This window comes from Nomascus leucogenys, chromosome 1a (assembly GCF_006542625.1).
Source record: "Nomascus leucogenys isolate Asia chromosome 1a, Asia_NLE_v1, whole genome shotgun sequence".
In the NCBI taxonomy this organism is placed as follows: Eukaryota; Metazoa; Chordata; class Mammalia; order Primates; family Hylobatidae; genus Nomascus; species Nomascus leucogenys.
In genome coordinates, this window is record NC_044381.1 from 91,244,618 (window position 1) to 91,272,446 (window position 27,829).

At 35.3% G+C, this 27,829-nt stretch overlaps 1 protein-coding gene across 4 annotated transcripts in view; it reads left to right on the forward strand.

Moving 5' to 3' along the window:
* The window catches only part of ARHGAP5 (Rho GTPase activating protein 5), an 84,208-nt gene that overhangs the window by 12,243 nt on the left and 44,136 nt on the right, over positions 1 to 27,829 (forward strand). For all 4 annotated transcript variants that reach the window (XM_030813177.1, XM_030813165.1, XM_012504490.2 and 1 more), the window contains exon 2: positions 4,790 to 8,674. In XM_030813177.1, the coding sequence (XP_030669037.1) occupies positions 4,958 to 8,674 (3,717 nt within the window). In that variant the 5' untranslated portion in view covers positions 4,790 to 4,957. The remainder of the gene's footprint in view (positions 1 to 4,789; positions 8,675 to 27,829) is intronic.

The following is a 27,829-nucleotide window of genomic DNA, read 5'->3' on the forward strand; positions in this document are numbered from 1 at the left end:
TAGTATTAGGGGAGGCTAGAGAGGTGAGAGAGGGTTGGAGAAGATCTTGTAGTAAGCCATTGAGAGGACTTGCTTTTTATTTTTAGCAGTACTCGAGAGTTTTAAACAAAAGAATGGGAAGCTCTGATTTATGTTTTAAAAGGAGCACTCTGGCTGCTCTCATATGAATAGACTGGGAAAAGGGAGCAGGAGTGAAGCAGAGGAGTTAGTTTAGAAGACTTTGGAGTAATCTTGGGCCAGAGATATTGATGGGTGAGAGCAGTAGAAGTAGAAAAAAAACTGAAAAGTTAAGGATATATTTTAAAGATAGGACCATTAGGAATTTCCTGAGATGGTATAATAATTTAAAAGCATAAAATATTTTTAAATATATACCTTTTATTAATGAATGCATCTGTTTTGTGAAAAGGTACATGTTTTAGTTTGTTCTGATTTATTGAGATTTTTTTTTAGATTTCTTGTAGAACTTTTTTTTTCTTGATTTGCAAAGGAGGATGCAGTGTTTGGATGGTCTAGTAAAATATCTTAGAAAACTTAGTTGTGAAGATAGTTTCATTTTGACACAATTTTAATTTCTATAAGGATATAGATAATTTCTATAAGATTATCCTAAAGATAATCTTAAAGGCAGAATGAGAGACTGCATTGCAAGCTATTAAAAGCAGCACTATTGCTTAAAAAAGTAAAAGATTGGGAATGAAGAGATTTTCCTTCTAACCTAATAATTTCTAGTAGGTTATTGCTACTTTTGTCTTGGTTGCTTTGTCAGTAAAAATAAACATGATGCTAGATATCATAAGAACAAGTTGCATGAAAGTAAGCCTACGTCAGAAATAGATGTGCATGATTGACATAGATATTAAGACTGAAAGGAGTTTTTAAATTAACTCAAACAGCCTTCATATCATTGAAGACACTGGGCATTAGTTTATTAAAAAACAATAAATTTTTTTTTGTTCTTAGCACTGAAAAAAAAATTGCTTGGCTAATAGAGGACAGTTTTGATGTGGTTGTAAGGGGCCAATGGATAATTTGTATATATATATGAACTATCAGTGTTTGAAAAGCGCCTCTGCCCGGCCGCCCATGGTCTGGGAAGTGAGAAATTTGTGTAATACCCAAAGGCAGATTCTATGTACAGTAAGTCCTATTTTCAGAGCAAAAGCTGAGTGTATGAGGAAATACAACTATATTGTATGGGGGTATATTTTGCTTCAGGAAGAAAGAATACATATGATTCTGCATTCAATATTAGAGCAGAACAATGGGGTCTTTTCGATTCTTTTGGCTTATACTCTGTGATTCAGGGGGCACATGGCAGAGGTAAACAGACTGAAATGGCACCACGGATATCTGTGAGCTGTGCTGGGAAGGTTCACAGTGATTCCGTAATAAATCTCAGGTCTTTAGTCTATAATGAAAAATTACTCATTTGCATCATAAAGGTACAGCAGAGTATGTACAAGTAGAGTATGGAATAACTTTGTCACTTGTGATGAACCTACTTGGTCCGATATTTTAATAACTTCTCCCATGTCTCTGTACTCAGGTTTCATTTCCGGAGTGGATCATCGTTAGAATGAATAAAATCAGGAATACTGTAAAGCAAAAAAAAAAAAAAAAATTCCCTTAAAACCTGTTACAGCCAACTTCATGAAATCTTTTGTCCGTTGAGGTGGTAATACCGTACTCATCCAAACAAACAGCCAAACCCTTTTGAGGGCAAGGTGACAACAATTTTTTTTTTCTATTTTGGGGTTTCTCAAAATATTCCCCCGCCCGCCCCCCCCCCCTTTTTTCCAAACCAAAGCCTCTTGAATTAAGTAAACCTATAAATCAGATAAGGAAGGCACTCCTCTGGTGAGAGTTGGAAGGGATTCTTCCAACACCCTTCCCACATCTAGGTGGAAGAATTTTTCTGTCACAGTTTGAAAATCACTGTATGGTGACTCATGACATAAGCTCTGGAGTTGATTTCAAAATACCAGCAGGTGGTCTGCCTAACAGCCTTGTTAGAAGGATAAGGATGTTCCTCCCTGGTCTAATGGGCATTTTACTGTGAATTGTTGTGGAAACCATAGAAGTCATGTGAAATTACCTTATTTTTAATTTAAACTTGAACATTTAAGATTCATATTGCCACTGTCAAATTAATTAGGATGTGTTGAAGCCTTAGTATTAAATTTTAACCTCATTATAGTTTTATTTCTGTCAAATAAAAAGCTTTCCAGTTTTCAGTGACCAATGAAAGGGTCATGACTTAATGCCTCCACTCTTCATTTAAGACTCTTTTGTTTCTGAAACTTTGAAAATACATTTTATGATAGAGTTTTCATTTCTACTTTACCTTTCTATCTTAACATAGAGTATATCTCAGTATTTTGGGGTTTATGCTATTGGAGAGCAGAAGTGAGTCTTAATGAGTAATAGTATTCAGAATTATATTATTTGGGTAAGCATATATGACTGGAAGACAAGGGACGGTTTTACTTTTGTACGTCTTTGAATTTACTCTTGGTTTTCAGAATAGATGTTTGTTTAATAAAGAGTTATATTTCATTATGTAACTGTAGTGTTTTTACTGTACTGTAAAAATTCCCCAAAGTAATCACCAGAGAAGTCTTCTTTTGATGTACATTTTAAAATATATCATCTGCAGGTTTTGCTTTTCTAATAAGAATAGATCTTGTATTCTCTTGTGATTTCAATATTTTCCTTAATTGTTAGATATGGAATCATTGTGCTGTTTTCCATACTAAGTTCCATTTCTATCACTGTATATATAACTTTGTTGTCCAGAGTATACTATGTTTTCTTCTCTGTAAATATCCATAAATAAGGTGTTCACTTGTTCTTTTACACAGTTCAGGTAAAGAACGTTAAAGCTGATGCTAGGTACAAATTTTCAATTTGGCCAGATTAAGATTTGTAAACATTTTACTTAATAAAAAAAGTTAATAGGTTTGGATGGGACTGCCCTAGTTTCCTTTATTACATGTATACACTGCTGCCACATATATATTTGTAAGTCACAAGTCTCATCACATTATTTTTCATAAACCTTAAGCAGCTTCCCATGGTTCCAAGAATCAAATAAAGAACTGGAACTAATATTAAGCCTCTTCGCTAGGCACTTCACATTTTAAAAAATGATTTTTAGATACAGCCCTGTTTTATAGATGAAGGAACTATGTCTTAAGAGGTGTAGGGCTTTACTAGTAAATGATAGGAGTCGGATTTTGAAATTGGTTGTATTTACACGTGGTTTCTACTTCCTTGTATTGCTGCTTCAATATAGTAATATTTATTACAAAAGTGAACCTAGTATATATTTTGTTTGACTGTCAGATGGCTATTAAAGTTAATATTTAGTTGAGGTTGATGGAATAAACTTCTAAAATCTGAGAATAAATCTGAAATTTTATTTTTTAAAATTATAATTTTATCAGAAATATTAGTCAAGATCTTAAATTATGAGCACAGTTTATCTTCACCATTAGTTAGTGTAACATATGTTTGGTGTAATTGAAATAGATGTTTACTTGCAACACAGGTCAGTGGACAAGCAGGTATTTGTGGGAGGGGGGAGGAAGTGGTCTTTTCTTACTTTTCTTAGATTTTTTTTGTTCTTTATTTTGTCTGGATTGGGGATGCTTTTCATATGTGCTGATGTACATTGCTAGTGATTTTTTCCTATCTTATGAAATTTGGAGGTGGTGGAAATGATGTAGTTCTTTTAATTTGGCCTCAAAAGAATGTGAAAAATCTCTAAAAACTTTTTTAAAAGACCAATTTATTACCTACATAAAAATAAGTAATCAAAATTAAATTGTATGCAATTCTTAAAAGTTATCTTGTGTTGCTAGTATATCAAATAATTCTAAAAGATTGTCTCAGATATATCATTTTAAAATTATTTAGCTTGGTGCTACTCAAAATGTGGTCTTTGTGCCCTTTGTAACTATTATGAGAGGAAATATATCCAGAAATTAAGAGCATTTAGAACAGTTTGACAGTTTTAAGTTCCTTGAATCTAATAAAAAATCAAGGCTTCGATGTAAAAATAAATTTGGTTATATTTTGCAGTTGGTCTTACAGGATTAAGTCACCCCAGTGACTTAAAATTTGGTCCTTAGTTTAAGAAGCAGTGATCTATGTAAATGCTATCATTATTTGTATTAAGTGTTCACTTATTTCTGTTTTTTCTGTTTAGGTATTTAAATATTCTTAATTTTGGGGGGGCATAACATTTGGTAGATTTTTTAAAAAAGACTTGAAATTTATTGAAAAAAATTTTTATATTCTAAAATCTTATGAAATTCTGTTTTAAGGAATAAGTTTTGAGGAACCCTATAATGTAAAAAGCAGGTTGTTTTGTATTTTTAAGTTGTGAGGGAGTTGCAAGGCAACTAGTACATTTTAGTTATCACCAGCATTGCCTCCAGTGACAGAAGGCAGGAAAATTAAGGGAGTGGAAAGGACTAGCTGTTTCTTCAAACTCATAGGAAGGGGCAATTAGAGGCAAAATGCACATTTGGTTTAATAGAGGTTTATTTTAAAGTTTGTGAGACATTACATTAGATTTTGCATTTTGTTAGGTTTACCTTAATTTTGAGGTCATCTTGTATTTATAACAGTAAATCATAAACTGTTTATGTAGTTACCTCTTAAAATACATGTATCATTATTATTAACTTGTATGGTGCTTTGTTGTAAACATCTTTATTATTTGTAATTCATTGTATGCAATTTGTGATTAAGATTTGTTCTTTTTCTCCCCTCTTTATAGGAAGATGATCCCTATGATCTTGAAGATGTTTCTGCACAGAAATGAGGGAAATATAAAGAACCAAATACAGTTCTGAAATTTGGGATCTGTATTTTGAGATGATTTTATTTTCAGAATGAGAAGCATATCTGGTTACCTTTATGAATGTAGAGACATGAGAAGAGAGTTATGATGGCAAAAAACAAAGAGCCTCGTCCCCCATCCTATACCATCAGTGTAGTTGGACTCTCTGGGACCGAAAAAGACAAAGGTAACTGTGGAGTTGGAAAGTCTTGTTTGTGCAATAGATTTGTACGCTCAAAAGCAGATGAATATTATCCAGAGCATACTTCTGTGCTTAGCACCATTGACTTTGGAGGACGAGTAGTAAACAATGATCACTTTTTGTACTGGGGTGACATAATACAAAATGGTGAAGATGGAGTAGAATGCAAAATTCATGTCATTGAACAAACAGAGTTCATTGATGACCAGACTTTCTTGCCTCATCGGAGTACGAATTTGCAACCATATATAAAACGTGCAGCTGCATCTAAATTGCAGTCAGCAGAAAAACTAATGTACATTTGCACTGATCAGCTAGGCTTAGAACAAGACTTTGAACAGAAGCAAATGCCTGAAGGGAAGCTCAACGTAGATGGATTTTTATTATGCATTGATGTAAGTCAGGGATGCAACAGGAAGTTTGATGATCAACTTAAATTTGTGAATAACCTTTTTGTCCAGTTATCAAAATCAAAAAAACCTGTAATAATAGCAGCAACTAAATGTGATGAATGCGTGGATCATTATCTTAGAGAAGTTCAGGCATTTGCTTCAAACAAAAAGAACCTTCTTGTAGTGGAAACATCAGCACGATTTAATGTCAACATTGAAACATGTTTCACTGCACTGGTACAAATGTTGGATAAAACTCGTAGCAAGCCTAAAATTATTCCCTATTTGGATGCTTATAAAACACAGAGACAACTTGTTGTCACAGCAACAGATAAGTTTGAAAAACTTGTGCAGACTGTGAGAGATTATCATGCAACTTGGAAAACCGTTAGTAATAAATTAAAAAATCATCCTGATTATGAAGAATACATCAACTTAGAGGGAACAAGAAAGGCCAGAAATACATTCTCAAAACATATAGAACAACTTAAACAGGAACATATAAGAAAAAGGAGAGAAGAGTATATAAATACTTTACCAAGAGCTTTTAACACTCTTTTGCCAAATCTAGAAGAGATTGAACATTTGAATTGGTCAGAAGCTTTGAAGTTAATGGAAAAGAGAGCAGATTTCCAGTTATGTTTTGTGGTGCTAGAAAAAACTCCTTGGGATGAAACTGACCATATAGACAAAATTAATGATAGGCGGATTCCATTTGACCTCCTGAGCACTTTAGAAGCTGAAAAAGTCTATCAGAACCATGTACAGCATCTAATATCCGAGAAGAGGAGGGTAGAAATGAAGGAAAAATTCAAAAAGACTTTGGAAAAAATTCAATTCATTTCACCAGGGCAGCCGTGGGAGGAAGTTATGTGCTTTGTTATGGAGGATGAAGCCTTCAAATATATCACTGAGGCTGATAGCAAAGAGGTATATGGTAGGCATCAGCGAGAAATAGTTGAAAAAGCCAAAGAAGAGTTTCAAGAAATGCTTTTTGAGCATTCTGAACTTTTTTATGATTTAGATCTTAATGCAACACCTAGTTCAGATAAAATGAGTGAAATTCATACAGTTCTGAGTGAAGAACCTAGATATAAAGCTTTACAGAAACTTGCACCTGATAGGGAATCTCTTCTACTTAAGCATATAGGATTTGTTTATCATCCCACTAAAGAAACATGTCTTAGTGGCCAAAATTGTACAGACATTAAAGTGGAGCAGTTACTTGCTAGTAGTCTTTTACAGTTGGATCATGGCCGCTTAAGATTATATCACGATAGTACCAATATAGATAAAGTTAACCTTTTTATTTTAGGGAAGGATGGCCTTGCCCAAGAACTAGCAAATGAAATAAGGACACAATCCACTGATGATGAGTATGCCTTAGATGGAAAAATTTATGAACTTGATCTTCGGCCGGTTGATGCCAAATCGCCTTACTTTTTGAGTCAGTTATGGACTGCCGCCTTTAAACCACATGGGTGCTTCTGTGTATTTAATTCCATTGAGTCATTGAGTTTTATTGGGGAATTTATTGGGAAAATAAGAACTGAAGCTTCTCAGATCAGAAAAGATAAATACATGGCTAATCTTCCATTTACATTAATTCTGGCTAATCAGAGAGATTCCATTAGTAAGAATCTACCAATTCTCAGGCACCAAGGGCAGCAGTTGGCAAACAAGTTACAATGTCCTTTTGTAGATGTACCTGCTGGTACATATCCTCGTAAATTTAATGAAACCCAAATAAAGCAAGCTCTCAGAGGAGTATTGGAATCAGTTAAACACAATTTAGATGTGGTGAGCCCAGTTCCTGCCAATAAGGACATATCAGAAGCTGACCTGAGAATTGTCATGTGCGCCATGTGTGGAGATCCATTTAGTGTGGATCTTATTCTTTCACCCTTCCTTGATTCTCATTCTTGCAGTGCTGCTCAAGCTGGACAGAATAATTCCCTAATGCTTGATAAAATCATTGGTGAAAAAAGGAGGCGAATACAGATCACAATATTATCATACCACTCTTCAATTGGAGTAAGAAAAGATGAACTAGTTCATGGGTATATATTAGTTTACTCTGCAAAACGGAAAGCATCAATGGGAATGCTTCGAGCATTTCTATCAGAAGTTCAAGACACCATTCCTGTACAGCTGGTGGCAGTTACTGACAGCCAAGCAGATTTTTTTGAAAATGAGGCTATCAAAGAGTTAATGACTGAAGGAGAACACATTGCAACTGAGATCACTGCTAAATTTACAGCATTGTATTCTTTATCTCAGTATCATCGGCAAACTGAGGTGTTCACTCTGTTTTTTAGTGATGTTCTAGAGAAAAAAAATATGATAGAAAATTCTTATTTGTCTGATAATACAAGGGAATCAACCCATCAAAGTGAAGATGTTTTTCTACCATCTCCCAGAGACTGTTTTCCCTATAATAACTACCCTGATTCAGATGATGACACAGAAGCACCACCTCCTTACAGTCCAATTGGGGATGATGTACAGTTGCTTCCAACACCTAGTGACCGTTCCAGATATAGATTAGATTTGGAAGGAAATGAATATCCTATTCATAGTACCCCAAACTGTCATGACCATGAACGCAACCATAAAGTGCCTCCACCTATTAAACCTAAACCAGTTGTACCTAAGACAAATGTGAAAAAACTGGATCCAAACCTTTTAAAAACAATTGAAGCTGGTATTGGTAAAAATCCAAGAAAGCAGACTTCCCGGGTGCCTTTGGCACATCCTGAAGATATGGATCCTTCAGATAGCTATGTGGAACCCACTGATACAATTTTCAAACAGAAGGGCTATTCTGATGAGATTTATGTTGTCCCAGATGATAGTCAAAATCGCATTAAAATTCGAAACTCATTTGTAAATAATACCCAAGGAGATGAAGAAAATGGATTTTCTGATAGAACCTCAAAAAGTCATGGGGAACGGAGGCCTTCAAAATACAAATATAAATCTAAAACCTTGTTTAGTAAAGCCAAGTCATACTATAGAAGAACACATTCAGATGCCAGTGATGATGAGGCTTTCACCACTTCTAAAACAAAAAGAAAAGGAAGACATCGTGGAAGTGAAGAAGATCCACTTCTTTCTCCTGTTGAAACTTGGAAAGGTGGTATTGATAATCCTGCAATCACTTCTGACCAGGAGTTAGATGATAAGAAGATGAAGAAGAAAACCCACAAAGTGAAAGAAGATAAAAAGGTAAGGTTAACTTAAGGTCAGTGATGTTTATAAAAATGCTTGTTGTTGCTTTTTTAAAATACTGACATCAGTGTTAGAATTTAGTCTCATTCATTCCATGCATATAATTAGTAGCCCTTTTTAATTTTCTGAGTATTTTGTGGGGATAAGTGATTTTTTGTTATTTTTGTGCTTTATTGGGGTAGAGTTTGATTTCATATTCTTCAGCATAAAAATTCTGGGTGAATGTGTTTTTTCTTTTTACAGAAACCCAGATATGAAGTGATTTTGTTCTTAATTTTTCCATTTGTAATCATCCTATTTTTCTGTTTTTCCCTTCTGCCCTATCAGTTTTGCAGTATTTATTTGACATACCTGTCTCACTCAAGGATATTAATAATACAATAAAATTGTAACAGTTTATAGTCTTGGATATTTATTAACTTTTCCAGGAAGCTTCTTTGCAGATGGTGGTATACTACCTGAAGGTATACAGAAAGGTTTGTGAAATTGGAATTGCAGAATTCTAAACAAATAGCAAGCATTCTTTCATCTTTTACATTTTTAGTAGGTATTAATCCATCTAATGGTATTAGGCATTTGAAACCTAAATATGAATGCTGTTAAAGTTGTATTTAATAATTTTGACTTCTATTAGATATTTTTCACGGTGGTATTTTAGCAACTTCACTTCTAATACTGTTTGACACTTAATTGCACACCAACTTTTATTTAAGGATTTTATGGTGTTAAGATAGCATTCAGTAGGCTTTTATGCTAATGTATTGGTAATTTCTTCATAGGTTAAGTCCATAATCTTGTGAATTATCAATACTTATTTTCTACAGCTGACTGCTGTTTATCAGACCCAATTAAAGATGTCAGTATTTTGAGTAAGCTTATTCTAGGTAATTTTCCTAAATATAGTAACTGCCCATTGTAGTTGAATAGACTCTGCTTTATTTTCTAAGTTTAAGTATTACCTTTTTTTGTCATTGGCAAATTTTCTGGAGAAGGCATGTAAACTTTGTTTTTGTTTTTGTTTTTGTTTTTGTTTTGAGATGGAGTTTTGCTTGTTTCCCAGGCTGGAGCGCAGTGGCGCAATCTTGGCTCACCGCGGCCTTCGCCTCCCGGGTTCAAGCGATTCTCCTGCCTCAGCCTTCCTGAGTAGCTGGGATTACAAGCATGTGCCACCACGCCTGGCTAATTTTGTATTTTTAGTAGAGACGGGGTTTCTCCATGTTGGTCAGACTGGTCTTGAACTCCTGACCTCAGATGATCCGAGGCCTGCCTTGGCCTCACAAAGTGCTGGGATTACAGGCTTGAGCCACGGCGTCCAGCTGTAAACTTTTAAAATAATACTGATCTAGACTTACAGCACATACTCAACTCATAACATGCTACTCTCTGGCATCTCTTCACACTTAACCTAATATCACTAGTACCATTTTATCACTGACAAAAACTTTAATATTTTTCTCTTTATTGGTTTATATTACTAAAACTACTTAATGTTTAACAAAAATAAAACACAGCCTTTCCATTTTTAAATTGCTTTTATTTTTGTATTTTTTTTCCATTTTTGTTCACAAGACTAATTGCTCTGGTAACCTTTTATTTTGATGTAATTTCAATGAAAGTTGGAGGAATAGTAAAAGGGGAATCCATATATCCTTTACTCATATTTGCCAGTTATCTACATTTTGCCCCACTTGATGGAGCTGTGTGTGTGCATGCGCACGTGTGTGTGTGTGTTTTTGTGTCTATTGGTTTGTTTTATTTTTTTAAGCCCTTTGAGAGTAAGTTGGAGATAGTGGACTCTTTTTGCTATTAAATATTTCATTGTGTATTTCCTAAGAACAGAAACATTCTCTTTAATAGCAGTAGTACAGTCATATTTTTTCATACTGCTGCATAGTCTTTCTAATTACAGTATTAGTATAATTTTGTATACTTTTAGTCAGGAGGCAGATGTAGGCATTCAGTTGTAAAGTGGTAGAGTTACAGAGACCATATGAAAAATAAAGGCTAAAAGCTGAGTATTTGAAAAGACTAAAAAATAGAATAGACAAACCTCTGGTAATAGTGATGTGCGAAAAAAGGAGAAGGCATAAATAAGCACTGAATAAAAAGGGGAACATAATTACAGATAGATCAGATTAAAAGATAATAGAGAATACTATCAACAATTCCGTGCCACAAGTTTGAAAGTTTAAACAAAGTGAACAAAGTTCTGGAAAAAAGTAATTTACCTAAACAAAAATGCTTCAAATAATCCTGTAAGTATTAAATAAATTGTGAAGTAGTAGTTAAATTTCCTACCGAGGAAATACTAGTCCCAGACAATTGTGGAGATTTTTCAAAAACAGATCATTCCAATGTTACATAAATTGTTTCAGAGAATAGAAGACAAGGGAATACATTCTTAGGTTTATTCTCTAAGTCATCTATCTTTAATTCTAAAACCAGACAAGAATGGCTTAAAAAAGAAAAATTATAGTTTCATTTTACTTATGAGTATACGTGCCAAAGGCTTAAATACAGGTCTACAGACCGTTAACCTCAATTTTGTAATCGACTAACCTCTGAAAACCAAAGATTTCAGAACTTGGCAGCACAACCTGATTTGGCCTGTTCTCATCGATGGCAAAACCTGACTTGAATGGATGTAAGTTTGCTTACAATCATTGTTTAGAGTGAGTATCTGTACAGTTCACTGTGAAAACATGAATGTGTTTGAATACTGGATACTGACACTCAGTTTGCTAAGGTTGTTAAAAAATACACAGTTTTTGCACCATGCATTATTACTAGTGACTAGAAATGTTTGATTTCTGAAACATAGCTTATTCCAAGGGTTTTAAATAAGGGATTTTGGGGGATTTAATAGCAGAAAAACCTTGAACAGTATGTAAAAGGAAAATCATATCCATGTTGGATTTATATCACATGTGCAAAGGGTGGCTTTTAATAGAAAAATCTGTACATGTAGTTTACCTCATCAGCAAACTAAATGAGAAAAAATACTGTAATGACAATAGATGCAGAAGAAGCACTTGATAAAATTTAACAATTCTTGGGAAAACTGCTAAATTAGGAACAGGTAAGAACTTTCTTGAAAACATGTACACAGACAAGCAAAATTTATAATAAACATCATCTGTCATCCTAAATGGGGAAATACATTCCCTTTTTAATCAAAAAGAAGAAAAATAAAACATCACCACTTCTATTCAGTGTTATATGGAGATCCTACTCAGAGCAAAAGATAAGAAAAAGAAAAGCATGAGTGTTGGAAAGGAAGAAACAAAATTGTCATTATTAGCTCATAATAATGATTATCAATGTAAAAGCCAAAAAGGATTAGTATTACTAAAGTAGTATTTATCTACTGATAAATTATTAGAGTTAACAAAATAGCTTGATACAAGATCAGTAATCAAAAATAGGTTGCATTTCTATACATTACCAACAGAAAACTAGAGAAGGTAATTACAGAAGACACCATTTATAAAAACATGGCAGATTATCAAGTCCCCAGGAATAATTAATGTGTAACCTCTGCGTTGGAAAAATACAAAATATTATTGAAAGACATTAAAAAGACCTAAATAAATGACAGAGCTATTGCCATCCTGTCCATGAATATGGCATATCATAGAGAAGTCACTGTTCTTCAGACTGAGCTCTAGATTCAGTGTTGTTTCATTGGAAGTTTCAAAAATTTTTAAGAAATTTCACATGCTGATTTGATAAATGGAAGAGTAAAGGGCTTATTAATAGAATAGCATGGACACTTCTGAAGAAGAAAGGCAGGGTGGAATGGTGGTAATGTGTATGCTCATTCTGTCATATAATATAAAACTTCAAGACAGTGTGTTACTGGCACAGAGATAGGCATATCAACCAATATAATAGAGTCTGGAAACAGACCTCTGGTTTACTGCTGTCTTTCAAACATGTTAGCCACATGGGGCTATAGGACACTTGAAATGTGGCTAGTTTGAATTAGGATGTGCTAATCTAAATGGTGAGGAAAGGCCTTCTTGAGAAGTCATTTTTAGTCAGATCTGATAGCTAAATTGTTAACTGGGGGTTGGTGACATAGAATGGAGAGTATTTAATGCTGAATACATAGGATGTACATGTGGTGGGAGAGGAACATAGTATGTTCTTAAAGGAGGTCAGTGTGTTTAGTCATTGATCTAGGGCAGACACTGATAAACTTTCTGTAAAGGGCCTGATAGTAAATGTTTTAGGCTTTGAGGGTCATATAGTCTGTTGTACCTGGTCATACCTGTTATATTTTGAAAGCAGCCATAGACCATATGTAAACCGATGAACATAGCCATGTTCTAATAAACCAATTTCAAAAAAGGCGGCAGGCTGGTTTTGGCCCCCAGGCCATATAATTTGCTGACTCTCTAGGGGAGAGAGTAGTATAAGGAGAGACGAGAATGCAGACCAGACTCTGAGACTTGTTACCGATGTTAGAGATTTTTGTTATTTAGCCTAAGAGTAATTTGAACATAGAGAGTGAGTAGATTTGTTTCTTGTGTTCATTCGGTTACAGTATGAAGAATGGGTTGAGTGAGGGCTAGAGAGGCTGTGGAAGACCGTTTAGTATATTACAGTAATCTAAGCGAACCATGATGAAAACTTGGAGCAGTTGGAGTTGGGAGGGAGAGTGTTGGCAATGGAGAATGGAATGGATATGAGAGATATCTAAAATGCATAGGATGTATTGCATATGGGGAGGTGAGGATAATGAATGAGATGGGAAAAATATCTCCTAGGTTTCTATTGGTCAGCTTCATCAGTAATGATGCTGTTCATGAGACAGAACATTAGAAATTTGCCAAGTTTGGAGTTGAGGAGTGGAAATTATAACAATTATAACTTTGGTGTTATAGTTCAAGTGGAGATGTCAATCAGGTAGGAAGTTATGGGTCTTCAGCAGAAGTCTGAATTGTAGATACATAGGAGACAGTGAACTAGAAAAGGTAATATATGAAATCTCCTAGGGAGTGAATACAGACAATTGCTTAACACAGACCTTTGAGGATCTGTCAGTGTGGAACAGCCAAATATCAGAGATGGTCCTTAAGAACAGTAGACAGAAAGAATAAACCACTTACCCTTTCTTAGCTGGTTCCCTCACCTATAAATTAGGAATTATAATACTTCCCCTGGAGTTGTGGTAGAAATTAGAAATGTGTTTCAAGTGTCTGACAGAGCAGTGCTCAATAAATAGTATTATAACGTGCATCAGGCCTGAAATATCTCAATATACTCAGTCTGTATCTCGCAACAGTCCTTTGCCCCGTTTGCTGGATTTGTTTTCTTGACTCATTTTTAAGTTAAATACTCCTATAATTTTTTATTTTAAGTTTATGTGCTTTGCTTGAGCCATAGTTTAGGAATGTTTTCTCAGATTCCTTGATACCTGGAAAACCATAGCTTTTGGGCATTAATGGCATCTAAGGAAGATTCAGATACGTTTGTCTTAAACTGAGCTTCGTTGTCATTCTTACCAATCAGAAGCCTTTAGGTTTCGTTATCTTTTGTTTTATACCCAAATGAAGTTAGTGTTAGTTATGGTAACAAAACCTCTAAGATGTTTTTGATTGTAACTGGCAATGAGAATTATTTTTTAAAATAATGACCCATTATACAGACAAATATTTCTACATAATTGAAATGCAATTTCACAAAACAATACTTAACTTTATTGTACATTGTGCCCTCTGTATCCATGAGTTTCACATCCACAGATTCCACAAACTGCAGATTGAAAATATTCAGGAAAAAAACTACCAAAAATAACAATACAATAACAAAAATGGATATTTATTTATGAGATATAATCTTGCTCTGTTGCCCAGGCTGGAGTGCAGTGGTACCATCAGAGGTCACTGCAGTCTCAGACCCCTGGGCTCAAGTGATCTTCCTGCCTCAGCCTCCTGAGTAGCCAGGACTACAGGTATTAGCCACCATGCCTAGCTAATTTTTTGTTGTCATAGAGATGGGGGGGTCTCACTGTGTTGCCCAGGCTGATCTCAAACTCCTGGCCTCAAGCCATCCTCTACCTTGGCCTCCTAAAGTACTAGGACTATGTGTGTGTGCCACCATGCCTGGCTTGATAATACATATTTAAAAAACAGTGTAGCAACTGTTTACACAGCATTTACACTGTTTTAGGTTACTGTAAGTAATGTAGAGATGATTTAGGTATATGGAAGGATATGCATAGATTATATGCAAATACTATACCATTTTATATAAGGGACTTAAGTGTCCTCGGATTTTAGTGTCCACAGAGGTCTTGAAAGCAATCCCCTTCGGATGTTGTGGGACAACTGTATATGTTATTTTGATTTTCTAGTCTATTACAGTGAAAAAGGTACATTTTTACTTCTTAAAATCTGAATTAATTTAGTAACCTACTAGTGTTTGAAAAGGAGCCCTTTAAGAGACTGCTTGAAATTTCCTGAGAAAATTTGAGTTGTATTATTATTAATAAAATTGCCAGTTTTGAACACATTCAAGGAATGTGTTAAACACCTGTGTTTAAGTTGGTTTGATTTTTCTTCAGTATCTATTTTGTCTATTTTATTTTTAGCTTGATTCAGGTAAATAGTAAAATACTTGGTGAATTTTATGGTGTATTAGTATAAGCTGGTATTCAGATGATTTTTTATTTTTAACTTCTTTTTAAATTGTTTTCCTGTCTTATTCCAGGCCCTGAATATTTTCTTCTCTTTATATTAGCAATTACCAACATGTATTCCTTCTAGTCAGTGTTGTTTCTTTGTATTTTAGTGCTCCCTTCTTACCTAAATCCACCATCAATTAATGTCTTAAAAGATTTTGCTGCTTTAGCCACTGTAATGGGATTTGGAGACTGGCAGAAGAATAAAACCAAAATAAGTATGTTTTAGATAAATGTTAATATGTATATATTGAGTGACAAGGTATTAATCTGATATTAGCAAATCATGACTTCATACCATGCCATTATATTAATATAGTAAATCTTGGGTTTAGCATTGACTTCTGATTTCTAGAACCTCACTCTATCTGTAAATTGTTCATTCCAGATATAAAAGTAATGAAGTATATGAAAATGTTTCTGTTGTCATTTGTCTATATCAGAATGCATAAGTTACGAGAAAAGCATGTTTTTTGTTTTTTAGTGTGTATCATTTAACCTCTTGACAGTCATTAGGTTGATAGTGTTCACATCTGAGAGAACCTGATATAGGTTCTTGAAAGAATTTCGTGAAGGCCAAAAAAAAAAAAAAAAAACTGGATGTAAAAAGCTTACTATATAGAAAGAGCAGGCAGGGTGCAGTGGCTCACACCTGTAATCCCAGCACTTTGGGAGGGCAAGGCAGGTGGATCACTTGAGGTCAGGAGTTCAAGACCAGCCTGGCCAACATGGTGAAAACCTGTCTCTACTGAAAATATAAAAATTAGCCAGGCATGGTGGTGTGTACCTGTAATCCCAGCTACTTGGGAGGCTGAGGCAGAATCGCCTGAGCCTAGAAGATGGAGGTTGCAGTGAGCCAAGATCGTGCCACTGCACTGCAGCCTGGGTGACAGAGCGAGACTCCAAAAAAAAAAAAAAAGCTTACTATAGGAAGGCAATACTTACAGATATGATGGGATAGGCTTACACTTTGTTGAGTGAGCAAAGATTCTTTATTCAACAAAGTCTTGAAGTGCTTGAAAGTTTCAAATTTTCTTTTTTGTACCTATTTTCTGTACCTTGCTTAATTTCTTCAGAGTTGATATGGAATATTCATGATACCCATTGTTACCTTGAAAACATCCCCTTAGGGGAGAAAGTGAGAGTCACCTTTGTACAGGAATTGTGTTTAAAAGAATGAAAAAGGTTCTTTTCTAGACCCTTCAACCAGCATCTTTTCTAGTCTGCCTTGAGTTAGGTCCTGCATCTGTTCCTAACCAATACAGTCTGTCCAGGGGAGTAGAATTATCCAGCTGAATTTAGGTCTGACCAGCCTGGGCAACATAGTGAGACACCATCCCTACAAAAATGTAAAAACTCAGCTGGGCATAGTGATGAGCCCCGAAGGATCACTTGAACCCAAGAGTTTGAGATTGCAGTGAACTGTGACTGCACCACTGCATTCCAGCCTGTGCAACAGAGCGAGACCCTGTCTCGAAAAAAAAGAAAAATGAGTTTAGGTTTTAGTCTTTATCCTGAGAGCTCTGAGTGAAATTGGCTTTCTGTGAAATTAAGGTAATTTCTAAGATAGGAAAACCACAGCGTCTACTGCAGGCAAGATTTGTATCTTGTTTATAGTTGATCTCCATGGCCTAGCACAGTACTCTGTGTCGTAGTGTGATCAGTTGAAGTCAGCATAAATGTATGGTCTTTGTTTTTGTAAAAGAACTGTTCATGTGTTTAATTACAATTTATTTTGAGACAGGAAAACTCATTTTATTCAACAAGCATTTTGGTAAATGCCTACTGTGCCTGAACACTGTTAGAAACTAATATGGGAATGACTTGGTCATTCATTGGGTCTGCTTTCAAGAAATTCAGTCTAATAAAATCGATTTTGCTGAAAATTATATATGTTTTATATTTTCAACAAGTTTAGCCAGACTTCTGGTTCTTTCTCATATTTCATCTCATCTGGAAAAAATTTACTTAGGCTTTCTTCAGTACCATTTCTATTGCTTTCTTCCTGGGTAACTGGCTAAATTGGTCTACCTGATTAACTAGATCTATGGTGTTTCTATAATTTCTCATAAAGTTAAAATTTGTTTCTTCAGCATTTTTGGTGCTGGCTACACCAATTTGTGATAACCTAAGTGTGGATATATAGTGCAAGTATTTCTGGCAGTATTTTACTATTTGCCATTTCTTTGAATTCCGTGTTGTCCATTTGACCATGATTTATTGCTTTTCAAATTCAGATTGAAATGTAATTAGATGGTTAATTTTTAAAGTATATTTCTGATTTATATATTTTGTTGAGACTTAATATGAAAGATTATGTCAGTGGCATACATTTTCGCTAATTTAAATTTGGCTTTCTATACAAACTTTTTCTTAGTGTTTATAGCAGCATACTGAATATTTAGTAAAAGCATAGTACAGATTATTGAAGTTACTCATTTCTGCAGCAGATTAATAGTAAATGTTAGGTATGTGTCGAGGAGGCATTTCTATAACATAGATAATTGTGTTCTTATGTTAATGGACAGTTGTTACTATTGCAAGACTATAGGTAAATTTATAGGTTTGCCAATTTATGTACACCAAAATTTTGTATACTACAAATTGTGTCAATCCTAGGAGAGGCTCTTTACAGTAGATGCAGTGTTATGATTTCTTGCTCTGTAATGTTTTCCTGTCATCTCAGCTAACGTGTGGATGGAGTACTCAAGTAAATAGGGCTTAATCTGTGACTTTTAAAGAAGAGAAACCCCAGAGCATAGGAGGGTTTACTACTACAAAAATAGTAGTAATTTTTGATGTTTAGAATCCTTACAACAAAATATAGGGATATGGCAAAACAGATCTTATGATTGTATCTTAGTCAAAATAAAGGGTACAACTTGCATACATTGTATCACATAATTGTTTTGAACTTTTTGGAAATTGTTCTTAGCCTTTGAAAATCTGAGTAAAGGTTTGGGTATTTTCCCTAGAAAAATGCACATGCACAAAGTTTTACTGGAGTTTTAATGGTTTCAAATACTTTCTAAAGGCCTGTGGATCCCAGTTTAAGAAACTCCTTTTATAAGATGAGAGGGAGGAGGAAGACACTGAAATTTGGGGAAGCTGGGTAGAAATCCACCCATTCACTTGAATAGTTAGTTGCTTTGCTAGAATTTTCTCCAAGTGACTCCAGGTTTATTTTTTGTTAAGTTGTTAATGGCATTAATAAAATATCTGCCACATATATATGTTGAAATGCTTTTTAGGAAGATGTTGTCTTAGAGAATAAAGGTTCCTGAGTCAAGGTTAAAATTAGTTTGCCTGGTAAGTATGTACAAAAACCTAGACCACATTTATTTACTCCCTGTTGTTTTTTATTTCCTCTTTTCACCTAGTGTTAGCATAAAGGGTGTGAGAGAGTCTTCACGATGTAAGTTTTCTGAAGTGTATTTGGACTTTTGGCCAGCACTTACAGCTTTTATAGGCTTAAAAAGGGGATTAAATAAACCTTTAGAGTGCTAGGTCCCCTGAAGGCTTCTTTCTTACACCAGTGTGTTAAACTATAATGTAATGCTGCTTCTCACTGCCTGATCACTTTATATTGTAGTTTAATTTTGTTTTTCTATGTTATAAGCTTTCTGAGGGCAGTTATAGTTATCATTCAACTTTGTGTAACCTGCAGTATTGTTTCTCAGTCTTGAGTCATGTGTGGACCTTTTTTAAAGTTAAAATTCTCAGGCTTTTCAGAAATATATCTGTAGCTGTTTCCCAAACTTGAGTTATTGGTCTTTCTTTTTACTAGTCTAGCACAGTGGCTATCAACCAGGGTCAGTTTGGCCCTCCAGGAAGCATATGGCAATGTCTAGAGACATTTTTGGGTGTCACAACTGGAAGTAGGAGGTTGCTACTGGCATCTAGTGGGTAGAAGCCAGGGTTACTGCTAAACATTGCAGAATTCACAGGCCATCTTCCACAACAAAGAATTATACAGCCCAAAGTGCCAATAATCTTGAAGTTGAGAAACCCTGGTGTAGGAGACTATGTCTTGAAGAAAATGTCTATGAAGTTCTAGAAGTCAGTCATACAAGGCATGTTTGTATCTGTTCAGTAAGAAAGGTAGGGTTTTCCATATAGGTCATAGTGTTTTCTTCCCCAGCCTCACCATGATTGAGTAACAATATATTTTCAGGATTATGTTAACTATGGGCCAGAGCTACATGCTATTGTCATTTATCATACTCGACTGTTTATCATTCATTATTCTGCCATAAAATGTGTTGCTTCTGTTCCATTTTCATACTAGTTGAGGTTGTCATTATTTCTTACCTGCATTATCACAAAGACCTTTTTTAAAGAAATAAAGATTTTATTTTGAGCTAATTGTTGATTCACATGCTATTGTTTAAAAAAAAAAAAAAAAGACAGACCCCATGTGCTCTTTGCCCATTTTCCCACAATGGTAATATCCTGCAAAACTGTAGTACAATATCACAGCTAGGGTGTTGACATTAATATGATCTACAGATCTTATTCAGATTTCCCCAGTTTTACTTGTACTAATTTGTACATGTGTATATTTTGTTCTTTGCAATTTTTCATGTGTATAGGTTTGTGTGTCCCTCCCATAGTCAAGATATAAAACAGTTCCATCACTAGCAAATTACTTGTTTTGTCTTTTTATAACTACATGCTTTTCCTTCTCCTCACCCATCCCTAACCACTGACAGTCACTACTCTGTTTTTCATTTCTGTAATTTTGTCATTTCAAGAATGTTATATAAATGGAATCACAAAGCATATAACTTTCTGGGATTGACTTTCATTTAGCATAATGCCCTTGAGATTCAGCCAAGTTGTTGCATGCATCAACAGTTTGTTCTTTTTATTGCTGAATAATATTCCATAATATGGATGTATCAGTGTTTTAACCTGTTGAAGGACATCAGGTCGTTCCAGTTTTTGTCCATCTTGAATAAAGTTGTCATGAACATTCGAATACAGGATAAGAAACTGCCAAACTGTTTTCCAGAGTGGGTATACTATTTTATTTATTTATTTATTGAGATAGAGTCTCACTCTGTTGCCCAGGCTATAGTGCAGTGGCATGATCTCAGCTCACTGCAACCTCTGCCTCCCAGGTTCAAGTAATTCTCTGCCTCAGCCTCCTGAGTATCTGGGATTACAGGTGCCCACCACCACACCCGGCTAATTTTTGTATTTTTAGTAGAGACAGGGTTTCACTATCTTGGCCAGGCAGGTCTTGAACTCCCGACCTCGTGATCCACCCACCTCAGCTTCCCAAAGTGCTGGGATTACAGGCATGAGCCGCTGCACCTGACCTGGGTATACTATTTTAAATCCCTACTAGCAGTGTATGATGGATCCAGTTTCTCCACATCCTCACCAATATTTGTGGTGCAGCAACTTTTTAAATTAAGTTTCCATGTTCCATTCACCATTTTTTTCAAACTGTTATTTATGTTGCTTTCTGGGGGGCAGTGCTAAAATAGAAGTGCCTGATCCCTCTCCGTACAAAGTATATTTGTAACCTCTGTATAAAGTTCCAAATACCTGAGTTAGGCATCTAAAGCCATTTGCAGTATGGCCCTTGCTGACCTTTTAACCTTATTCATTGCCACACATACTCTTAAGAGCTCTAGGTACGTCAAAATAGATGGAAAATAGTAGCTGGCTCAGAGCTGTTGTGAAGATTAAGATTATGCACATAGTATTAACAAGTGCCTAATAGATAGTAAGCAGTAAATAAATGGCAGTTTCTGGTGATTTCATAGTCTTCATCTCGACATATAGTAGGCACCCAAATGTTTAGATGAGTAGATGACTTACGCACTAGATCCTTTCTAACTTCTGAAAATGTCCCTGACCTCATCCATTCCTATATAAGTTCTACCCTTCGAATCCAGATTTAAGTCTTACATTTAGTTATTTTGACATTTAATCACATATTATTTTGTATGTGCTATTAATGACTGGTAGCTAGGTGTTTTTTCGTTGTAACAGATTATATGTTTCTCAAGGGCATTAAATTCCACTGATTTTTAATATCCTTTACAGCAAACTAACATGCTATGCATATAGTATAGTAATTTCTTCAGTTCTTACAGACTGTTGAAAGTACACCACCTTTTTTCCAAGTGAATTCACATACAGTTGGCTATTCTTCCTGTAACTTGATGATGTGAGTAATCATTATTTCATATGAATCCTGATTAGGTTAGGATGCTTAAGCTTAGACATACCTGTCTAGTAACTCCTATAGGAATGAAGAATTAGGTAAATGAAACTGTTACCGTAAATGGTATATAAACCAATAGTACTTTGTATATTAACAGAAATCTTACATGGTGAAGGCTTTTCTCTGGTGCCTGTTTTTAGTTGTTTGCTTCTGTCAATGTTTACTGAGTATCTACCATGTGCTATATATATTGTGCCAGTTACATGAACCAAAAGGAAATGTGACCAGATTTTAAATAGTATTTTGGAAGTTGTACCAATAGGGCTTGTGATATGTTTGCTGTGGAGAGTAAAGGAAAAGAGAAAAGCAAGGTTGACTCCTAGGTTTATGGTTTGAGCAGTTGGGTAGATATTACTAAGATAACAAAGACTAAGGGTGAAAGGGTTCAGACTAGAAAGAATAAAGACAACTGTGCTTTTTATGTTTAAAATACCTGTGTTGACAAATGAGTAGAAGTGTCAAAGTCTAAAAATTAGATTTATGAGTCTGGTACTCAGAGCAAGAGTTATTGGGATGTATAAAGGATATTTAAAGTTTTGGGATTAGATAAATTCACATAAGGGCAGAGTACAGCTAGAGAAGAAGGGAGAACTTAGAACTGAGTTTGGGTAGAAGAGTTGTTGGTAGATGAAACTGAAAGGAAATCCTTAGTGGGAAAAGAGAAAAGCTAATGAAGAGTATGATATGGGAGCCAACAGAGCAAGTGTTTAAGGAGGAAGTTCAGGAAAGAATGTTGCTGAGAGATCAAGGATGAAGAAAAAAGTTTCTTATTCATTTGATAGAAGCGGTTTAAGGGAACGGTAGGGAAAGCCAGATGGAAGTGGGTTGAAGAGTTACTGGAATGGGAAAAGTAGAGACAATGGATGTAGATGACATATTCAAGAAGTTTCACTGTGAAAGGGAGCAAGAATTGGGGCAGTAACTAGAAGGCAATGTGGGATCAAAGGAGGGTTTTTGTGTTTGTTTTTAAAGATGAGAGAGATTGGAGAGTATTTGTATGTTCATAAGAATGACCCAGGAGAGGGACAAATTGATGCTATAGGAGAAAAGTGATGGGGAATAGGAGTGATTCTGAAGGAGAAGAAAGAGAGGAAGGAGAATCAGGATTTAGGTGATGTGTAATCCTGTGATCAGGATTTAGGTACTGCAGTTATTATAGAGGGAAAAGATGAAATAGAGTAGGGTTATAGTTAGATTGGTCCTGGCAATAATATGAGGGAGTTCCTATTTTTTCTGCTTCTCAATTAAATGTGATTTCAGGCCATTAGGAAGGGAGAGGAAGGTAGATAGTGCCTGTATTACTTGGGTTTTTTAAATTTCAGAATATGCTGGGATATGTGGAGAGTCTCAAGTATGAGACAGTATATAGGGATCAGAGGAAACGCAAATTGAAAGTCATTGGAGTAAAATATGATTTCAGATCTTTTTCCTTTTTGAAAGAGAAGGATTAAAATTTGTATAATTTTTGCTATACTTACATGAATATAAATGATGTTATAGAAATGGGATTACACTGTTTATAAGACTTAAAATTTATGTAGTGTATGTGTGAATCTATTAAAATTAACACTCAGTGCTTATTCTTAATTTGGGCATACTTGACCTGACAAAGTAAAGGAGATCCTTTAAAATTTGACTCTTTGTTTCCATAGACATTTACTTATTTCTGCTATAATTTGTTGCTGCTTGATAGATTGAATTCTAGATCATTGTCAAGTGAGTCTGTTTGTATGGTTAAAGGCTTTTTGCCTTAACAACTCCAATGTTAATACTGCTCTTTTAAAATATATGTATATATTACTTAACTCTTTGGAGTCCTTTGTTTAAATGGCATGTGGTTGGTTGGGTTTACTTTTACACTAAGCCCGAGGATCTTTTTGTTATAGTTGATCCTGTTACATTTATATTTATTTTATAAGTTTTGGCTTCCTTTTTTCTTGTTTTCTAGTTTTTATTCTTCATTAGCAAAGAAAAAAAAGGAAAAGGAAGGAGCTATTAATTTATGTACTTCATATTTTTATCTTTAAATATATTGAACTCCTATTTCAGTTTACCATCTTTATTCCACCTCCCAAATAGTATATTATTGTACCTGTTGTGCACTAGTGTAATTATATTATCTCTCATATCTCATCCCTCCTCTCCCTTTATATAGGGTAGGTTGAGGCTTTTAGTTCTGGCCTGTTACCAAATTATTTTTACATTGTATAGCTTTACCTACAAAATTATAAATTATATTAATAGCCATACCACTGTTAATTAGAATTAGTTTTACAATATTCAGTGTTCACTCTTACATTTTTCATATCACAAATTCTCCAGTGTAAGATTTTTTTAATTGATTTTGTATCATGTGGTTAAGATTTTTCAGGAGTTTGAGGCTATTATAATTTAAATATAATTATTACGTATTTGCAAACTTTTTAAGAAAATGTATAAGTTGCAAGTTGTACATGCCTAAATGACATATTGGCTAAGAATTCTTGACACATGTTTCCCATGAACATTCCTGTAGATGAGTCTTCTGGCTTACAGTTTTCCGGAGAACGCTGAGGCTGTCCTGCTTTTTTTTCCCCCACTGTTGGTCATTTGTTTCTTCTGCCTGGATGCTTTTAAGATTCTTTGTAGCTTACCAAGTTCAGCATGATATGCCCCTAACTTGTTGATTCACTCTTATTTGTTGTTTATTTTTCCTAGTACATAGTAAGGTCATTTAATCTACAAATTAAGCTCATTATTTTAGAAGAGACCTCAAGTATCTCTTTCTGGACCATTTGTACTAATTTATTTCATAGTGTTCCGGATGTTTGAGGTATGTTTATGAACAAAGCAGATAAAAATTCCTGCCCTTGTGTAGAGCTTAAATTGTAGCAGAGGGAGGCCAAAAAAAAAAAAAAAAAAAAAAGATGATACATGAGTAGTTACATAGTGTTGTGGAGAGAAAAGGCAGGGTAAGAGGAACAGAGTACTGGGGAGGGGCTGGGAAAGACAGCAGTAGGATTGCTTTTGCTTTTTTGTTTGTTTGTTTGTTTTTTTTAAGAGATGGGATCTTGCTGTGTTGCCCAGGCTGGAATTTAAACTCCTAAGCTCAAGCTGTCCTTCCATCTCAGCCTCCCAAGTAGCTGAGATTGGATTACAATTTTTAATAGGGTGGTCAGTGTAGGCCTCATTGAGAAGGTAAAGGGAATGGCCACTACAAAAGTGCTAAGGCAGGAGCATTCCTGGCATATTAAGATAGCAAGGAAACCATGTGACTTGAGGAAAGCATAAATGATGAGGGAAATTAGGTCAAAATGTAAAGGAGCAAGTCCAAGGCATGCAGATTATATATGTCTATTCAAGGAGCCAACATTCTAGCTGTCTGTAGAGAATGGCCTGTAGGGAATGATGGTAGAAGCAGGGGATATTAAGCAGGTGATGCAGTAATCCATATATGTGAAATGATGATAGCTTTATGGGCCAGGGAGTTAACAATGAAGATGGTAAAAAGTAAGTAGATTCTGTATCTATCCATTTGCTTAACAGTTGGAAGTAGGGTATGAGAGAAAAAGGAGATCGAGGATGACTCCAAGATTTGTATTCCAAGCAACTGAGAGGATAGAATTCCCAATAACTGAGATGGAGAAGGCTGCAGATAGATTACATTTTAAGGAAAGCACGAGAGGTTTTTCTTAGACTTTAAACTGATGTTGTTAGGGTGTTTTACATTAGTTTAGGCTTCAGGAGAAAGAGCTGTGCTGAAAGTAATAATTTAGCTTATCAGCATATAGATGATGTTACCAAGAGGGTGAGTATAGATGGAGAAAAGAAGACAATCAGAGCCTGGGGCTGTGGCTCAACCTGTAATTCCAGCACTTTGGGGGACCAAGGCAGGAGAATTACTTAAGGCCAAGGTGTTCGAGGCTACAGTGAGCTATAATCGTGCCACTGCAGTACAGCCTGAGTACAGAGCAAGATGCTGTGTCAAATAACAGCAGCAAAAGACAGAGACTGATTAGGATATTCACAGCATTACAGTGTTGATGAGGAGGGACCAGAAAAGGAGACTAAAAAGGGGAGAGCGAGTAAGATAACAGGGGTGGTCTCTTTAGAAGTCCAGTGAAGAGACTGACTGCTGAAAAGTCAAGATGAGAACTGAGAACTAATTATAGAAAACAGTCTTTGGTGACCTTAATAAGAGCAGATTGATTTAGTGGAGTTTTGAGGGTGATAACTAATTTGAGTGCATTTAGGAATGAATGGAAAGAGAAGAATTGGTGACATCTTGTATAGATTACTTGTATATAGTTTGTCTGCAAAAGGGAGTAGAAGATTGAGACTTCTTTTTTAAATGAGAGCAAAACCCAGTGTTTTGTGGTGTGTATAATAAGAATGATATAGCAGGAAAAGGAACTCTCTGATGGTCTTTTCCATTTTATTTTCATCTTTTCAATTATATTGAATCTTTTATTTGCTACTTCTAAGCAGGTTTTTGTTTCTGTAATGTTTTTTCTTTCAGTTTCTTCACATTTCATCTCCTGTTGTCACGCTTCTTCTTTGATTTTTTTTTTTTTTTGACCGAGTCTCACTCTATCACTAGGCTGGAGTGCAGTGGTGCGATCTCAGCTCACCGTAACCTCCGCCTCCCTGGTTCAAGCGATTCTCCTGCCTCAGCCTCCTGAGTAGCTGGGACTACAGGCTCACGCCACCACACCCAGCTGATTTTTGTATTTTTAGTAGAGATGGGGTTTCACCATGTTGGCCAGGATGGTCTCGATCTCCTGACCTTGTGATTCCACCCATTTCGGCCTCCCAAAGTTCTGGGATTACAGGCGTGAGCCACCATGCCTGGCCTCTTTGATTTTTTTTAATTTCAAGAATCACATGTAAGAAAATAGAGATCCAGTTTTCTTGTTTCCAGAACTGGTTCTTTGACAGCCTAGTCAACTGCATTTCACTGCTCAAGTTTTGTTCAATTTTTGGTTACTGGTGAAGCATTTGAGATGTTTGGTTTTTTAAAAATGTTACTGTAGTATTTATTTGAAGATGTTGCTTAGGTGACCCCTTGTGTTGCTGATATTACTAAGGTAGGAAGAGCAGTTTCTGGAAAGGGCTGTTTTCTTCTTCCTAGTCATGTTTACATATACAAATTAGAGTTTTTAATATGTTGAACACTTAAAGAGAGGTAATTGCTGAATGGAATGTTTGTTTTACTGTGATGTGCTTTTGCAGATAAGAAATTTGCTTAAGTGACTAGAAAAAAGACTGGGCATTTGCATTTAAGTAGAAGTTCAGATATGAATGAATGTAGTAATGAATCAAAATTTGGATTTTTGGTCGGGCACGGTGGCTCACGCCTATAATCCCAGCACTTTGGGAGGCTGAGGTGGGCAGATTACGAGGTCAGGAGATAGAGACCATCCTGGCTAACATGATGAAACCGTGTCTCTACTAAAAATACAAAAAATTAGCAGGGCATGGTGGTGGGCGCTTGTAGTCCCAGCTACTCAGGAGGCTGAGACAGGAGAATGGTGTGAACCTGGAAGGCAGAGCTTGCAGTGAGCCGAGATGGCGCCACTGCACTCCCGCCTGGGCAATAGATCAAGACACCGCCTCAAAAAAAAAAATTGTATTTTCGTATGTCAGAATTTGTTTTCCACTGGCCCAATTATTTTATTGGAGGTACCATTTCTAACTAAAGGTTTATCAAAAACCAGATATAAACAATAAAATACCATGCTGCTAATTTTTCTCTTACATTTCAGAACTTTGATGTCATTTTATAGCAATTGTAATCATCTAGTCTTAGTTTATGAAATAGATTTCTAGTTATATAAATCATTTTGAGTTGTTACAAGCTTATAGCTACAGATGAGGAACTCTTAACCAAAGGGTGCTTATCAGAATTTTGTGGAGAGTTTTTCAGAAGTCACATGTTTTAAAAGAGCACCTTGAAGTGTAAATGATTAAGAACTATCACTTACAGGAAAAAGGAATCATATACATTTTTGTTCATCACAGAAGCTAGTATAGAAGTGTCTAATCCAAAACTTTATTTTTCTGCATTGAATTTTCCTTTGTAACAGTGTCATTAATTAGTGGAAAAAGTAGAAGTCACATAGGGTCCCCTCCTCTTGTTATATGTATGGTTTATAATTTGACTGTCAGAGCAGTTCTTTATTTCTAAAGTATTCCTTTTGAGTTGGCCAGAAATTCCTTACTATAAGCTGCTTAGCCTTTCATT